Genomic DNA, 18,571 nt, shown 5'->3' with positions numbered 1-18,571 from the left:
ATCAGTGCCACCCTATCGCTGGATCCTCATCGGCGCCCGTCGGTGCCATAAAAATGTGTGAAAAATGCTTTTTCATTTTCTTTACACGTTTTCCAAAAACCTGTGGAAAAAAATAACATGTTCAAAAGACTCATTATGCCTCATAGAATATATGTTGGGCTGTTTAATGCAGAGGTGATTAAATACCACCAAAAGAAATTTGTGGGAAAAAAAGGACATACATTTTGTTTGGGTACAGCGTCGCACGGTCGCGCAATTGTCAGTTAAAGTGATGCAGTGCCGTATCACAAAAAAATGGCCTGGTCATTAATGGGGCAAATCCTTCCAGTCCTTAAGTGGTTAATATAGTGAACATCCTCTGAAATTTGTAAATCAGCTAAAGCTGTGTTTCTTCTTTGAATGTTTAACACATGCAAGAAAAAGAAGGGATTTTTACTAGCACGATTGGGTAATTGAATTCAGCTTTGCAATAGTTACTAAGCTCAGTGAACATTTACTGTGTGAACAATCTGTATTCCTTTGTCAATCAATCCTACAGTGTTGTTGATGTTTACTTCTTGTTATGGGTTCCTTCTGTAAACTAAGTTGATCAGCTTCTGCTTGGTTAGGAAGTGTTTGTGTGCCATTAGTTCATTAGATTGTTGGCTCCCCTCTGGCATGGCATCATGTGAATAGAACAGTGGGGCCTGTAACGATCATATCACCTACTTATGTAAATTAAAACAATTTATGAACACTGCATAGGTTTGGGAAATATGTGAAATTTTAGAGGGAAGGATGTTTTTTTTTTTTTTAACGGTGATCACACTTTGTGATGCATTTGACTTTGTGATGCATTTGGCCTTTTCACAATGTCAGTTGAATTGATGGAACCATGACTTCTGCGCTGTACCAGAAAATCCTGAAGGACAATGTCCGCCCATCAGTTTGTGAGCTCAAGCACACTTGGGTTATGCAGCAGGGGGTTTAGGGGGCAATTATTTTTTCACATAGGGCCAGTTTGGACAGCTTTGTTCCCCCCATAATAAATGGAATCATCATTTAAAAACTACATTTTGTATTTACTCGGCTTATCGTTGTGTAGTATAAAAATGTCTGATGATCTGAATCATTTAAGTGTGACAAATGTGCAAAAAAAAAAAAAAAAAAATCAGGAAGTAAATCAGCAGCACTGTATGTGAACTGATACTGTTTCAACTGTTCATATGATTCACCAGTAATCAATTGCCTTTACCCAGCCTCATCCCTATTGTTTCTAGTAGATTGTAGTAGACATCCCTAATGTCTGTCCTTCCTTTTTTTTTTTTTTATTTTATGGCCTAACATTTGCTGACATTCATCATTTGCCGAACCCCTGCTCTCTCCTCACTGGCTGTGATCAACAGCAGCAGGAGCCAAGCACCCGCTGCTGCCTCTTTCCAGTGAGGGGACTGGAGAGAACCACTGCTCTCATGCACAGTGCCCTATTTGAGATCAGGCTCGGGTAAGTATAAGGAGGGACTTCACATAGGTTTTTACCTTTTAACCGCTTCCCGACCACCTCAAGCAGATATACTGCAGCAGCAGCTTGCGCGCACGCCGGGAGCTCCACGATCGCTGGTCCCTCGGACCCGATGTCAATGGGGATACCCGCGATTGTCTCACGGTGCGGAAGAACGGGGAGATGCTAATGTAAACAAGCATTTCCCCGTTCTGCCTAGTGGCACTGTCGCTGATCACAGCTCCCTGTGATCGGGAGCGGTGATCAGTGTAGTGCCACATACAGCCCCCCCCAGTTAGAATCACTCCCTAGGACACACTTAACCCCTACAGCGCCACCTAGTGGTTAACCCCTTTACTGCCAGTGACATTTTTACAGCAATCAATGCATTTTTTTAGCCTTGATCGCTGATTTATTGCCAATGATCCCAAAAATGTGTCAAAATTGTCCGATGTGTCTGCCATAATGTCGTCACAATAAAAATCGCTGATCGCTGCCATTACTAATAAAAAAAAAAATTATCAATACAAATGCCATAAAACTATCCCCTATTTTGTAGATGCTATAACTTTTGCGCAAACCAATCAATAAACGATTATAGCTATTTTTTTTTTTTTTACCAAAAATATGTAGAAGAATACGTATCGGCCTAAACTGAGGAAAAAAAATGTTTTTTTTAAATATTTTTTTGGGGATATTTATTATAGCAAAAAGTAAAAAATAATGCGTTTTTTTTCAAAATTGTCGCTATTTTTTTGTTTATAGCGCAAAAAATAAAAACCACAGAGGTGATCAAATACCACCAAAAGAAAGCTCTATTTGTGGGAAAAAAAGGACATCAATTTTGTTTGGGAGCCACGTCACACGACCTCGCAATTGTCAGTTAAAGCGACGCAGTGCCGAATCGCAAAAAATTTTCTGGTCAGGAAGGGGATAAATTCTTCCGGGGCTGAAGTGGTTAAAGTGTCACTAAACCCATATCATAAAAAAAAAAAAAACTATAAATAAATGCTGCTTAACATGCTGTTCATACTTGCTCAGTCATTATCAGATTCGTTTTCTTTATTCTGCAAAAAAACCTGGTTGATCCTGCTGCTCTCTATCTCCACATTCTGTTCATGCCCCCAATTCGGCTAGGGATTTTGCAGCTGTGGTGGCAACTCTGCACATGCTCAGATGTCAGTGAGTTTCTATGCTGAGCATTTCCTCCCCATCACATCTGAGCAGCTCATGTGACTATAGAGTCACACATGTGGGCACATGCACAGTGGTAAATGACAGCCCTCTCCCTCCCTCCTCCATGCCCACTAACCAGCTAAACACAATGGGGTGGGACATTACATGTAGATTAATGGAGGCTTCACCTCCCTCTTATTCCAGGACACAGGCTAGAAGGGTGTGACACAGCCTGTGACTGACAGAAAGCCACCCACACTGTTATTTCCACAAAATTAAAGATTTGATTTCAATTATATACCGTATTTTGTGCTCCATAAGATGCACCTGACCATAAGACGCACCTAGGTTTTAGAGGAGGAAAACAAGAAAAAAAATATTCTGAACCAAATGGTGTACTAAAATATTTTCCATTGCCATAGAAAATGCAGAGTGAACATTGCCTCAAAGGCAGCCTTACCTGATGTTATCCCTTCCACCTAATAGAAGACCGAGCGTCCGAATGCTCTGTTTTCTGTATCAGAAACCAGCCCGGCGCCCACTGGGGGGGGGTTTGGAAGTTTGTCCCCCACTCTTCTGCCTCTCTTCCGGTGGTGGTGGCGGGAGTTGCCAGCAGCGGCTGGGGGCGGTGCCTGTCATATATTCGCACCATGAGACAGGGACATTTTCCCCCATATTTCTGGGAGAAAAAAGTGTGTCTTATAGTCCGAAAAATACGGTATTTATAGGACAATTTAAAAAAGTTTTATTTATATTTTATTTTTACTCTGTATTCTGAAGGCTGTTTTTTTTTTTTTTTTTTTTTTTTTTTGTGACCAGCAGCAAAGGACTAGAAGCTCCTCCCTGCTTATGTTTCTCTGCAGACGACCTGGGTCATGTGACAGCTGTGTATCAATTAGGAAATAAAGTACTTATATTTCATCATCTACATACAGAAATAGAAGGGACAATGTAAATAAACAGTGTGTGTTTAGTATCACAGGTGTAGTAAAGTCAGGTGGTTGATTTTTACCTACAGGTAATCCTATAGTAAGGCTTACCTGTAGGTACAGGAAATATTTCCTAAATGTGCACCGTTTAGGCTGTTTACTTTAGCAGCAGCCAGTAACCTTACCAGCGCATGCACACTAGGCTCTGAATGGATTGTACTGGGGTGAACCCAGAAGGAAGCCGGGTGAAAATGGATCTCCTACAGCGATGACAGCGTGACGTTGGAGGACTTTGTTTTCAGGCAAGTCCGTCTTAATGTACTAGTATGCAGTCCCAACAGTCTCCACCAGTGCTGCTAATCAGTGCCCATCAGTGCAGCCTCGTCAGTGCCCATCAGTGAAGGAGAAAAAATACCTGTTTGCAAAATTTTAGAGCGAACTTTGAAGAACGTGTTTTTGTTTTTTTCGAAATGTTCGGTCCCTTTTAATTTATTTAGCAAAAAACAAAAAAAAACTGTTGATTAAATACCACCAAAAGAAAGCTCTTTTTGTGTGAAAAAAAAAAAGATAAAAAAATGAATATGGGTAGTGTAGTATGACCGCGCAATTGTCATTTAAAGTGCGACAGCGCTGAAAATTGACCTGGACAGGAAGGGGGTAAAAGTGCCCAGTAGGCAAGTGGTTAAACTGCCTGGGGGCCCATATAATATTATTTATTATTATTTTTATTTTTTTTTGCGGTTTACTTTAATGCAGAGAATGCATTAAACCTTCTACATTTAGAATTGCTGTAAAAAAGAAAAAAAAAAAAGAGAATAGTAAATGAGAAGGTTCTTATTGCTATCGTGGATATTACATTTATGAATCCTTACGGTCTTCCAGAAAGGGGTTATGAATTGTAATTATGTGGCTAACATATGTGTATTGGTTTGTAGTTAATCCAGGGAAGGAAATAATTCTGGATTTGCCCCTCTTTCATAAATAGGTTTGATCTGCCTGAGCACGATGAAATGCATTGTCTTAATTTGCTTTAATTCTTGCATGATTATTTTAATAAGTTTCATGGAATGTTGATGGAAAGAGTTAGGTTATCATTATTTTAGGTAGATTTTGGAGAGGCAACAAATTGGTTTATAACTTGCCATGGATCAGTTGGTTTGAATCTAAATGTAAATGACCTTCAGTTGTTGTATATCCACGAACCAACACAACTGTGCCTGCAGTTTTGCACTTAATCTTGTTACCATGGGAATTAAGCATTGCCTACATTCTCTGCCAGCTTCAGCTGCATTTCTGTGCTCATTGATGTTATTAGAGGTTACACGGTATTTGGACTTACTACATAATGAAAATATACGTATGGGTTTCAGTGCTATTCACCCAAAACTAAAACAACATTGAATTAGCTGAATTCCTTGGAGATGAGGTGCATACGAGAACACATTGGCTTGTGTGCAGAGTATATCTAATAAATTATTTATTATATTTGTAGGGTTATTTAGTTGTTCTTGTATGTATGACAAATTTAAAAATTTTCCACCCGACTCCTTCCTTCGATTTTCAGATGGAAGGATGCCAACACGATCACCCACAGCTCAAGGTTTGGCTGGTTCATTAGGAACCTGCCAAAAATTCACTCCATGTGTGCTCATCTTTAGATGCAATCAAGTTTTATAATAAATCCCATTTAAACCGTACTCTACAAAACTAAAAAGTCCTCCTGTTCAGTGGGGCTGTGCCCGTGCTGTAAGGGTTAAATGCTTCCTTATGGCTAGGGGATCACAAAAAGCAGTTTTTCTTACCTGATCTTATGTAGATTGACTTCTGTTAAACTGCAATGACCCCACATTGAACCAGCCAAATTTTGATCCATCTATGGCCACCTTTAGCAAAGTGTGGAAAGCACAACACTGGTAACCAGAGACCTTTTAACCGGTTCCTGACCGGCGCACGCCAATGTACGTCGGCAGAATGGCACAGCTGGGCAAATGGGCGTACCAGTATGTCCCTTTTAAATTTCTCGCCGTGCCATTGTGTGCGCGCCGGCCGGGAGCTCTGTGAGTCGGGTCGCGCGGACTCGATCGCCGTGGGGATACCCGCGATCGCCTCATGGAGAGGACGGACGGGGAGAAACCAACGGCCAGGGTTGTCGAGAAGAGGCCTTTGTCCTCATCAACATGGGGACGAGGTGCTTTGGGGTGGGGGGCCCGCAGGGCGCCCCCCCCCCTTGCCCCAAAGCACCAACCCCCCTCATGTTGAGGGCATGCGGCCTGGTACAGTTCAGGAGGGGGGCCACTCGTCCCCACCCCGTTTCCTGACCGACCGGGCTGCGTGCTCGGATAAGGGTCTGGTATGGATTTTGGGGGGGACCCCCACGTCATTTTTTCGGCATAGGGGGTGCCCCTTGGAATCCATACCAGACCGAAGGGCCTGGTATGCTCTTGGAGGGGAACCCATGCCGGTTTTTTATTTAAAATTTGGCGTGGAGTTCCCCCTCAAGATTCATACTAAACAGTGCCTGGCATTGGTGGGGATCCAAGTCGGATCCCCGTGCTTGTCATTGGGAAAGGTAAAAACATTTTTCCTTTTCCCGATGAGCGAGCCAGCTTGGCGCTGCTATCCGCAGCTGACACAGTGCACTGCGATTACCTGCGGTTATGTGCGGATAGCTGCGCTAAATCGCTCCTGGACACAGTCAATTCTATTTTTTCTATCCGCACAAAACCGCAGGTAATCAAAACGCAGCTAAACGCAGTGTGTGAATAGGGCCATAGGAAAGCATTGTGTGCTTTTAGCTGCTGTACAAAACTAGAAAATCTGCAGCCAAAAGCACCATTCTATCCGTCCGTGTGAAAGGGACCTAAAAGGTAGTCTGCATACTTCCCTGATCAACGGGACCTACAGTTTATAGATAAAGACCTAGCGGGTATATTTGAGTTTAGTGTCCCACAAAATGTTATGTTTGTGCCCTCCCTTCCCAGTCCAATGTGCTAACTGACAGCAAAACTTACACAGAGCAATTTAGTGACAGCTACTGTTGCATCATGGGAAGCGGAGTTCCTTTCCTTAGTGTAGACCTACTCTGCTATGCTAAGAAATATGAGGGCCATCCTCCATTTCATTTTTTATTTATTTATTTTTTTTGTATCCACATGTGTCTGACTGTTAGAAAAAGGAAACCCCATAAACAATATTTTTTCTTTAGAAACAGTTGTGTTTATGATATTACACTGGGATTGTGTGACATGTAAATAGGGTTTAGCTTTTTAAAAAAAAAAAAAAAAAAAAAACGTGGCCCAGAGCTGTTTGATAACAGCAAGTCGATGCCTTGGTCTGGTCAGTAACAGGTGGATAACATTTTGGAAATGCCTTGGATTTGCCAGTGTGATATTAAGTGCCTTATTGTGGAGAGATAACACGACGTCTTGTGATCGCACTATGAAATGTCACTGCCTGACAGTTCAAGGACACGGGAGCACAGGCAGGCTCACTGGGGACAGCCTACCGAGAACATATTCACAGACCTGTCATATCCTCTGGAATTTTCTTCATATTATCTGGAACTATTTTATGGCAGACATACTGCAAAATAGAGATCAGTAAGAGATGGTGTTCATTTGAATTTTTTAAGTGGTGCACTTTGTGTGAACTAAACTTATTAAATCTAAGCTATTGCGTTTTCTTTCTTTCACCTGGCTGATTTTTTTTTTTTTGCCTTAAGGAGATATCACATAGGCATTTTTTTTTCTTTGCTTGGAGTAAATGACTCGGTCAGTAAAAAGTCTGTGCCGCAGTCATTCCAGCAATTTGTAGCTGCAATTAAGTGACTGACTTGGTTGCAGCTTTAGTGGCCATACAAATGTTCAGCCAACTGAAAATCACTAGAGAAAACCAAGAAATTTGTAGCTGTTGCAGATTTCTGGTACGTTGCATGTGGAAAATGACACTTACCAGTGGTGTCCAGCTTCGTTTACACCTGTGTTGCTCCCTGAAAAGCAATCTTCAGTGGATCACTTTTCAGAGAGTGGTACAGGTACGGCATTCAGGAGGTGATAATTCTGCCTCCTGAATGACTGTTCTTGTTTTTCAAGGGGAATACGCCATCGCAACCACGCGCCTGGCATTTGGACCACAGTTGTGGCGTGCCTCTTAATTTTTGCTGTGCCACAAAGAAAAGGATTGCAGACACAGAATGTGTACAACCTCTGTCCAGCTGCCTTTACAGCTTATGGAGGTGGTAAAACTCAGCTGTCTAATTTTCCTGCACCTGACTACAGTCAGGCCCTAAAGCTGACCATACGCTCTGCAATCTGCTAGTACAATCTCCTGTACAATTTTTAGGTTTAGATTTAGGACACACCATATGTATTGTAATAAGATCAGGAAAGCACATGCATAAGACAGATAACTTCCTTATATCACAGTCCTCAGGGACGCCACCGTACACTTGTTTGCTGCTGCTGTATCCCCCTACCCCACCATTACTACAATAGAAAAATATGGCCCCTGCAGGCCGCATGGACCATGGCATATAGCTTGCACAGAGTGGCCTCTTGAATTATAAAGTTATATGTTCTCTCTTGATGTTGTGTGTTGAGTTACATTACCATAATGATTACATTTTAGATTATTGTACTAATTAAATTTACAATTGACAACATTGACAGCTATGCTTCTCCGCAACTGAATATGGTGGCGGGAGATGTAATGGTATCACAATATTGTCTGGTTACCAACTGCAAGTATCAAGAATGCTCTGAATTAATGTGGTTGTAAAGTCAGAAGGTTTTTCATTTTTTTCACAAAAAAATCTGTGTGCAGCAGCCCCCCTAATACTTACCTGAGCCCCATCTCGATCCAGCCATGTTGCATGAGAGCCACAGTTATCCGGGACTCTCCCTCCTCATTGGCTGAGACAGCAATGGAGCGCCATTGGCTCCCGCTGCTGTCAATCAAAGTCAGTGAACCAATGGGGAGATAGAGGGGATGGGTCCGAACTGCGGCTCCGTGTCTGAATGGACACACGGAGCAGCCGCTCAGCTCGGGTCCCCTCATAGTAAGCTGCTTGCTGTGGGGGCACTCGGCAGAAGGGAGGAGCCAGGAGCGCCGGCGAGGGACCCGAAAAGAGGAGGATCTGGGCTGCTCTGTGCAAAACCACTGTACAGAGCAGGTAAGAATTATTATTATTATTATTATTATACAGGATTTATATAGCGCCAACAGTTTGCACAGCACTTTACAACATGGGGGCAGACAGTACACTTACAATACAAATCAATACAGGAGGGATCAGAGGGCCCTGCTCCTTAGAGCTTACAATCTAGAAGGGAGGGTCAAGTGGAAACAAAAAGGTAATAACTGTGGGGGATGAGCTGATGGAAAAAATGAAAATACAGTTGTTAGGTGTGGGTAGGATAGGCTTCTCTGAAGAGAAGGGTTTTCAGGGATCGTCTGAAAGCAAATAAAGTAGGAGATAAGCGGACAGATTGGGGTAGGGCATGCCATAGGATTGGAGAGGCTTTGGAAAAGGCCTGGAGGCGAGCATGGGAGGAGGTGACAAGAGAGCTATAGAGCAGGAGGTCTTGAGAGGAACGAAGAGAACGAGTAAGTTGGTATTTAGAGACTAAGCTAGTGATGTAGCTGGGGGCGAAATTGTGGATGGCTTTGTACGTAGTTGTTAGAATTTTGAATTTAATTCTTTGGCCGAGCGGAAGCCACTGGAGGGATTGACAGAGAGGAGTGGCAGACACAGAGCGATTGGTAAGGTGGATGAGTCTGGCAGCAGCATTCATAATGGATTGAAGAGGTGATAGACTATGTAGAGGTAAGCCAATGAGAAGTTGCAGTAGTCGAGGTGAGAGATGACCAGCGATTGAATTAAGAGCTTTGTTGTGTCATTGGTTAGAAAGGGGCGTATTTTGGAGATGTTGCGGAGGTTGAGGCGGCAGGATTTGGACAGTGTTTGGATGTGTTGCTTGAAGGAGAGTTCAGAGTCTAGGACTACACCTAGAACCTTGGCATGTGGGGATGGGCTTATAGTTGTGCCATTGATTTTGACAGAGAGATCAGGGGAAGAGGCATATGGGGGAGACAAAATTATAAGTTTGGTTTTGGCTAGATTGAGTTTAAGGAAGTGGTGTGACATCCAGACTGAGAATATATCTGAGAGTAAATTAGTGATACGTGAGGAGACAGAGGGAGTGGGCTGAGGGTAGAGAAATAGATTTGGGTGTCGTCAGCGTAGTGGTGGTATTGGAAGCCATGGGAGGCTATCAGTTGACCCAGGGAGGCAGTGTAGATGGAAAATAGTAGAGGTCCAAGAACAGAACCCTGAGGGACCCCAACAGAGAAAGGAAGAGGAGAGGAGGAAGTATAGTTATAAGAAACGCTAAAGGTACGGTTGGATAAGTAGGAAGAGAACCAGCGAAGTGTACAGTCACGGAGACCAAAGGCGTGTAGTTTTTTGAGGAGGGGGTGGTCAACCGTATCTAAGGCAGCAGAGAGGTCCAGGAGTAGGAGTACAGAATAGAGTCGATTTGGTTTTGGCCGTTAGTAGATCGTTTGTTAGTTTTAGGAGAGCAGCTTCTGTGGAGTGATGAGGACGAAATCCAGACTGAAGGGGATCAAGAAGGCCATTATCAGCGAGGTGGACGCTCAGTCGGTTGTAGACCAGACGTTCGAGGAGTTTGGATAAGAAGGGGAGCAAGGAGATTGGGCGTAGGTTGTTAAGATTGGATGGGTCCAGTGAGGGCTTTTTAAGTATGGGTCTGACAAGTGCATGTTTTAGAGAGTTAGGGAAGATGCCAGAAGAGAGGGAGAGATTGAAGATGTGGGTTAGAGAGTGTAGCATTTGTGAGGGAACAGGATCCAGAGGGCAGGTGGTAAGGTGGACATTAGCAAGTAGTTTAGCAACTTCGTCTGTAGTGGTGGGGTTGAAAGAGGGAAATAATGATTGTGCCTGTGGGCATGAAGTGTAAAGCGTGGAGGGTGTCGGCACAGTAGAGATCTCTGCGCGAATAGTATCAATCTTCTGTTTGAAGTGATTGGCGATCTCCTGGGCAGTGAGTGAGTTGGCGGGTGGAGGCGGTGGAGGAAAAGTAGAGAGTTGAAGGTGGAGAAGAGTTGATGGGGACAGGATGATAAGTTGCTAACGAGAGTGGTAAAATAGGTCTGCTTGGCAGAGAGGAGGCTGGAATTGTATTTTTGGAGGGCAGATTTATATTGGTTGAAATCTCTCTGGGATTTAGTCTTACGCCACAGGCGCTCAAGAGCACGACTACGTTTTTTCAGACTTCTAGTATCATCTGTGTGCCAAGGTTGAAGGGGTCTGGGCTTGATTCTGTGTGTAGTGAGGGGGGCCATTGAGTTCAGTGAGGCTAGAAGTGAAGCATTGTACACAGAAGTGGCTAGGTTGGTGCAGGATAGGGGTGAGATTTTGTCATAGAGGTTGTTGATAGCAGAGTATAGAAGAGAAGGGTTGAGATGACATAAGTTTCTGCGGGTAACTTTAAGGTGGTTGGAGGGAGAGGAGGTGAAGGAAAGGGAGAGAGTGAAACTAATAAGGTGGTGATCAGAGAGAGGCAATGGATAGTTAGAGAGGTTGCATGGAGTGCAAAGGTGAGAGAACACGAGGTCAAGGATATTGCCTTCTGAGTGAGTTGGAGCATGTATCCACTGCTTCAGGTCAAAGGAGGATGTTAGGCTAAGAAGTTTGGAAGTGGAAGGAGTGTTAGTATTAATAGGGATGTTGAAGTCCCCGAGAATGATTGTGGGGATTTCAGAAGAAAGAAAGTAGGGTAGCCAGGCAGAGAAATCTTCAAGAAAGGTTGATACTGGTCCAGGGGGCCTGTAGATCACAGCTATCCTTAGAGAAATTGGAGTGAAAAGACGAATGCAGTGTGCTTCGAAAGAGGAGAGCGACAGAGAGGGAGGTGGCTGAAGTACCTGAAAGGTGCTATGTGGGGCTAGTATAACATGTTTGTTATTTTTAAATTAAAAAAGACTTTAGTATCACTTTGAGTGGACTAAGGCTCTGTTCACACTATTATGATTTGAGATGTGCCGAGTTGCATAGAATCGCACAACAATGCAAATCCGTTCACATCAAGAGGTCTCAGCATTGCACAATTTTGGAAAAGGTCACTGTATTATGGTGAGATTCAAAGTAGCATCCAAGTTGCATGACATAATCGCACTGAAAGTTGGATCAAAATGGGGTTTGCAGCAGTGTGAACCTAGCTTAAATCCAGCAGGCAGACAAATATGGCTTACAAATTTACAGTGGTAGCCCGATGGTTCCCCATATTGGCATCCCCCCTTTCTTCTTACCAAATGTAAGCATAGTGGGGCACCTCAGCCGTTACCCTACCCACCATTACCCAACCTGCACCCCGCTGTGGCTGTGTTCACCCCAAATTCTCAGCAGGTAGGTTGCAGTACTGCACCCCTGCTCCATTGACTATTGCTTGTTCTGACAATCTTAGTTTGATTTGATGTATTGGTGTTCTATACATTGTGCAGTATAAATTACCGTATACTTTGTGTTGTTGTAAGAAGTTTTTTGCTTTTTCTGTTGTATATAACATGCGTAATAAAGTTTTGACACTTTTATCTTCTGTAGGAAAAGGAGAAGCTAGTTCATGACACAAGAAAGAGATTTGCACAGGAATATTTACAAGGTGTGTATATATAGTTACAGCATTACAATTATTATATGTCGCCATATGCACTCCACAACAGCCCTTTAACCAAAGCTCTAGATTTTTTTTTTTCTGTATCCATTATGTCATTAGTGCTTTTCCTTCACACACAATGCTTTCCTTTTTAATGTCATGTGTTGTTTTTACATAATTTTTTTATTTATAGTTTTTCTACTAATTTGAACTTCTAAATGAGAATGATTGAGAGAAGATTGGTATGCAGGAAACTAGCTGAATGTAGTAAAGATATCTGTCTCTGCACCTAAATATCTTTACAGCAGATCAACTTCTGATTTAGTAACTTGATATTGGCCATCATAGTGTTTTTACTGAACTATCCGGTAGCAGTGCCCTGTCTTGTACGGTGCTGGCCAAGTCATGCCATAGCTTGGCATGTAAAGCTGTCTCTTCTTGGGTAATTAACAGTAGAAGGTTAAATAACTTTAAAATGGTTCTAAACTCAAAATGTTTTTGTTTTTGTTTTACCTTAAAGGATAAGTTCATCTTTGAGAACATATTACTTGTTCCACCCCTTTTTAGGGTGCTACATGTAACCTGTTCCCATTCCTGCAAATGTTCCCTTCTCCGCTGCCTCTAGTGACAGCAAGCTGGGCATCCTGTCTCAATCCAGCGCTGTGCCTGTCTGCAGCAGCACTGGTCTCTCCCTGGTTTCACAGGACGGACTGAGAGCAGCGGGAGCCCTCTCAGTCAAATCCAGCCTAGGCTGAGGAGCGTACCCACATTTGCACCCCATAGCACCCAGCTTGTAAATGGAGATGGTGCGGACAGCATCAGCAGGGGACCCAGGAGAGGAGGTAAGGGGCCGCTCTGTGCAAGTTTCTTTGCACAGAGCAACTGTAAGTAAGCAAGCAATAGTTCTGATTCTAAAAACATGTTGTCTTTACTTTTATGCCCAACAATTCATAAGTTATTGTATTTTGAAAAGGCTGTAATTTGTTATGCTGTATGGAGTTCTATGGGGCTCTTGTTTCCCCAAAAAAGTAAATAGATACAATGGTCAGAGGTGGCATAGAGCAAATTAAAAGTTGCCAAGATGCATCTGTAGCATATTTTAGTTGGACAGGTGAGCTGACTCTTCTGACATTTTGTGAGGCTGAGCCACTATCGAACATTTTGTCAGACCTCAGCAGATGTCATCCTGTATGCTCAGTTGGCTTAGTTACAATTTCCCATCCTGCAGTCTGTTATTACTCCTGGAGAGATGTCAGTGTTGTCAGTCAATCTTTTTAAAATATATAGTATGTACTATCTATGCAACTGTGTTTAGGAGAAAAACAATGTTTCACATTTTCTATCAATGGTCTGATTCTCCAGTTTACTTCTTTCTGCACAGTCTTACCCCTGGGTCACTTCAGATGGGTGACAATGGATTATTAGAACACTGTAGGTTAGTTAAAAAGGGAGCACAGCATACTTGCATTTAAGTCAGGCTGCATCTCATTGAAAACCATGGGTGAGCCTATCTGATAAGGGATACGTCACTGCTCAGAGTGTTCATAAGTAGGGGTCGACTGATATTGTTTTTTTCAGGGCCGATACGATACCGAATTTTTTTTTTTTTGGCTGCTGCTGATAGCCGATATCAGGTGCAGATATTCTGTAGAATGTAAACCTCCCTTGTGACAATAATAGGCAGCACAGGTACTCTTTATGGAGGGATATGGTGTCTATAAGACCTCAAACCCCTCCACTGCACTTAAAAGGCTACACTTAAAGTGTTACTAAACCCAGATCCTGCATTCACTATATCTGGTCTCCCACAGTACACAGAAAATGGAAATGCAATCATTTTAGTAAATATAAACTGCTAAATATCTTTTTTTTCATCAGCTGTAAAATCTTGTGACTTCTTTCAGTGTGTGCTGATGGCTTGTGGGAGGAGTTTTTATCTCTCCCCTGATTGTCCTATCAGGCTTCAAGACCCCTGATCCTCTGTCTGGACAGTGCCGGGTGGCCCTGTGCTGATCACATGCACCCTCCCAAGAAAAAAAAAACTAGCAATACACACCAAACTGAGCAGCCTTACTCCATAGACTGTAAATATCAGGTTATTTTTTGGAATCTGTGGAAGAAGGGGAGGATCAGAGAAGACCGGATCGAACAGCCTTTTTACATATTGCAGAGGATTAACCACTTAGGTTCCAAACATAACACATTTTTTGGCAGGATCTGTATTATTTAGAAATTTAGAAATTGGTAAATGTATTTTTAAAAGTTTTTAGAAAAATCTATTATCTCAATATGCACGTCTGCAGGCTGTAACTGATGCTGCAAAAAAATGTACAGGGGTTTTATCTCGTTTATGGGAATTGCTGAAATCCACTACAGCCTGTGTCCTCATGCTTTTATGGGAGACAGATCATCCATCAATCAAGATGTGACATCCCACCCACTGTGTTCTTTTTTTAGTTACTGGGCATGGAGGAGGAGGGAGGGACTGGGCTGTCATTCAGGATCTGTATACACGCCCAAATGTGTGATGTCAATAGTATGTGATGTGACTAGCTCAGCTCAAACAGGAAATGTTCTCTCCAGCAATAGAGACCAAACTGAGCATGTGCAGCAGGCCTACTCTGACTGTGTCTTATCTGGACTTGTCCATAGTGACCGTGCAGGAGGGGGGGGAATCTGTGCATAGAGGATCATACAGCCATTTTACACAATGCAGAAGATTAAACACTTAAGTTCCACAGTGAGTTTAACAAGCATGCTATTTTGCATATACAGACAGATTTTACTGTTGTGGGTTTAGTAACACTTTAAGACTGGCTTCTATTCCTGTGTAGTACTACAATTTTTAAATACCGTATTTATCGGCGTATAACACGTGCCGGCGTATAACACTCACCCCAAGTTTAGGAGGGAATTTTAAGGAAAAAAACTTTTAGGAGTAAAGTTTAAGGAAGAAAAACTTACATTAAAATGCCCATCAATGCAGCGTTATCGGTGTCCATCTGCAGCCTTGTCAGTGTCAGTGCAGCCTTGTCAGTGCAGCTTTGCCCCAGTGCAGAATTGTCAGTGCAGCCTTGCCCCAGTGTCCATTGCAGCTTTGCCCGAGTGCAGCCATGTCAGTGCAGCCATGTCAGTGCAGCCATGTCAGTGCAACCTTGTCAGTGCAGCAGCCTTGTCAGTGCAGCAGCCTTGTCAGTGCAGCAGCCTTGTCAGTGCAGCCTTGCCCCAGTGCAGCCTTGTGTGATCGCCGCGATCCCTGCCGACATACACAGCCGTGTGTAAATTTAAATATGGCGCCGAGACTGCAGGGACTCAGCGGAGCCAAGATACACATACCCGAGTGTCCTCGGCTTTTCTCGGCGCCGCTTACAGTCCCGCCCAGTCTCGCCCTATGATGGACATCACACAGGTCCAATGGCGGGACTGGGCGGGACTGTAAGCGGCGCCGAGAAAAGCCGAGGACTCTTGGGTATGTGTATCTTGGCTCCGCCGAGTCCCTGCAGTCTCGGCGCCATATTTGAATTTACACACGGCTGTGTATGTTGGCCGTGATCGCTCCGATCGCACAAAATTGGCAGGGATCGGCCTATAACACGCACCCACGATTTTCCCCTGATTTTCAGGGGGAAAAAGTGCGGGTTATATGCCGATAAATACGGTAGTATTTTATTTTATTTTTTTAGTACTTTCCCTTTTAATGATTGTAGACTATATCTTTGGACTATGTTGAAACTGAAGTCCTCATACCCTTCTACTCCCCAGAGCAGGAGAGCATTAAGTTTGTGAATAAATGGCCCAGTTTTTACAGTTTGTGTTTCTGCCTCAAGGACAATTTTGAAAAAATAGAGAAAAGCCACTGAACCGTTTTTCCTTTTTATTTGTAATCCTCATTGAAAGGTAATCATTGAAATTTTGATTTTCAAAATCTGTCCAATTATATTATCTAGGATATCTAAAGTGTTAATATACTATAACCGCAAAATGATGCTCACATGTTTCTAAATTATTGTTTTGCTTCCAGACAATTCTAGTAAGTATGATAGCCGTGATGTAGAAAGACTTCAGAAAGATGATGGCTGGGTGGAAAGCTATCTGCTGTGGAGGCATAACGTAATCGAGGAAGCTTTGAAGATGATTGATGAAAGCTTCAGATGGAGAAAAGAGATTGCTATTAATGGTAAGAGACAATGACATTTGTTAGTCCTTGGTGTACATAAAAGACACCCAAAGCCACCAAAATCAAGTAAATAAAATAGTTTGCACAGGCTGTAGGGTCTTTCTATCCAAAACTATGTTGGTTCTTTGTGGTTGTTCTGCATTCACCCAGGATATAAGGTTTCACTTCTGCTGTATTGTGTGTAATTTAAACTAAAAAAAAAAAAAAAATTGAGGAACGCTTATTCTTGGTAATGACAATCATAGGTGGGTGGAGCAGAGAATGCAGTTACCTTATGTTGTTAGAAAACCAGTGGGTAACAGTCAATGTTCATTTTGGGTGCAGAGAACCCGTAAAGTGAGACTAAAGTCTATTTTTTTTATTTTTTTAGTTAAAAATAACAAACGTTTTATACTTGCCTGTTCTGTATAATGGATTTGTACAAAGCAGCCCAGATACTCCTCTTCTCTGGTCCCTCGTCTGCACTCCTGGCCCCTCCCTCCCGCTGAGTGCCCCCACAGAAAGCCACTTGCTATGGGGGCACCTGAGCCGAGCCGCTGCTCTGTGTGTCTATTCAGACATACAGCCGTGGTTCAGCCCCGCACCCTTTCTCTCCTCATTGGTTCACTGACTTTGACAGCAGGGGGAGCCAGTGGCTCCTCACTGCTGTCTCAGTTAATGAGGAAGGAGAGGCCCAGGCAGACGAGACTCTCCTGAAATAATCCTGGATCGAGATGGGCTCAGGTAAGTATAAGGGGGGCTGCTGCACACAGAAGGTTTTTTTATCTTAATGCATAGAATGAATTAAGATATAAAACCTTCTGCCTTTATAACCACTTTAATATTTTCTTATTGAATAATACCTTTTAATCAAATGCCAGATTTATTTTTTTTATATTGATTAAAAGCACCAAAGCTTGGCCAGAATGAATTATTTTTTCCTATTGCCTGACCTCAGCCAGTAGAAAAATAATAGTTGTTCCAGACAGTCTGTATAGGATGATAAACAATCAATTGCGACACGCTGTATAATATGCACTACCTGGCGAATTGTAGTCCACAGCAACGCCACATTAAACAATGATTCCAGGGATATACATTGCCTTGAAAAAATAGTTGTACCCCTTGACATTTTCCACATTTTTGTCATGTTACAGCCAAAATTGTAAATTTATTTTATTGGGATTTTATGTGATAGACCAACACAAAATGGTACATTAATTGTGAAGTGGAAGGAAAGTGATAAATGGTTTTCAAATAAATTTGTGAAAAGTGTGGCGTGCATTTGTATTCAGCCCCCCGAGTCAATACTTTGTAGAACCACCTTTCACTGTAATTACAGCTGCAAGTCTTTTTGGGGATGTCTCTACCAGCTTTGCACATCTAGAGAGTGACGTTTTTGCCCATTATTAGCAAAATGGCTCAAGCTCTGTCAGATTGGATGGAGAGTGTCTCTGAACAGCAATCTTTAAGTCTTGCCACACATTCTCAATTGGATTTAGATCTTGACTTTGACTGGGCCTTTCTAACACATGAATATGCTTTGATCTAAACCAGTGGTCATCAACTCCTGTCCTCAGGGCCCACTAACAGGCAGAGTTTATGTATTACCTCGGGGAGATGCAGACTAGAACACTGAGCAGCAAATTATATCACCTGTGATGTATTTCCTTGTCAAAAGAAGTTTATTGAGTATACAATATTATAAAGATACATAAAGTAAGTTTACAAGGATCTATAAAGTAAGCTCATTGTTTTACAGTGGGGTTTATATAGGTAAATATCATGAAATTTCAAATATTAAACATTGGGTTCACGTAAACCTAAATTAAAGATATATATATCATTTCCTTAGTTACTTTTGTAGGTATTTAAATGATTTATACCTACTATACATATTGTTTACAGGTAGAGTGTATATAGGTCAAATAAATTCTGATAATGAGCTTTAATCGTAAGGTGGAGAAAAGGAAAGAGAAAGAAGAAAAAGGGTAGAAAGGCAGAGGTATGGTCCACAAGGTTGTCCCGCTCGTCAGTTTATTATTCTTTTTAGTTCTCTTTGAAGCCTTAGAATGGGTGTCTCTGTAAGTCATTTAATCTGCTCCCATGGCAACAGGACAGAGTCATTGAAGTTTGACAGGAACTGTTGTTTTATCCA

General features: G+C 42.4%; 1 protein-coding gene across 1 annotated transcript in view; it reads left to right on the top strand.

Annotated features, from left to right (window-relative positions):
• MOSPD2 (motile sperm domain containing 2) overlaps positions 1–18,571 on the top strand; it is a 180,116-nt gene that overhangs the window by 44,217 nt on the left and 117,328 nt on the right. Inside the window, exons 2-3 of the mRNA XM_073616949.1 lie at positions 12,206–12,263; positions 16,279–16,434. Of these exons, the coding sequence (XP_073473050.1) occupies positions 12,206–12,263; positions 16,279–16,434 (214 nt within the window). The remainder of the gene's footprint in view (positions 1–12,205; positions 12,264–16,278; positions 16,435–18,571) is intronic.

This window comes from Aquarana catesbeiana, linkage group LG02, assembly GCF_042186555.1.
Source record: "Aquarana catesbeiana isolate 2022-GZ linkage group LG02, ASM4218655v1, whole genome shotgun sequence".
Classification (NCBI taxonomy): Eukaryota; Metazoa; Chordata; class Amphibia; order Anura; family Ranidae; genus Aquarana; species Aquarana catesbeiana.
The sequence above is the reverse complement of the archived record's forward strand: the minus strand, read 5'-3'. Positions and strand labels throughout refer to the sequence as shown.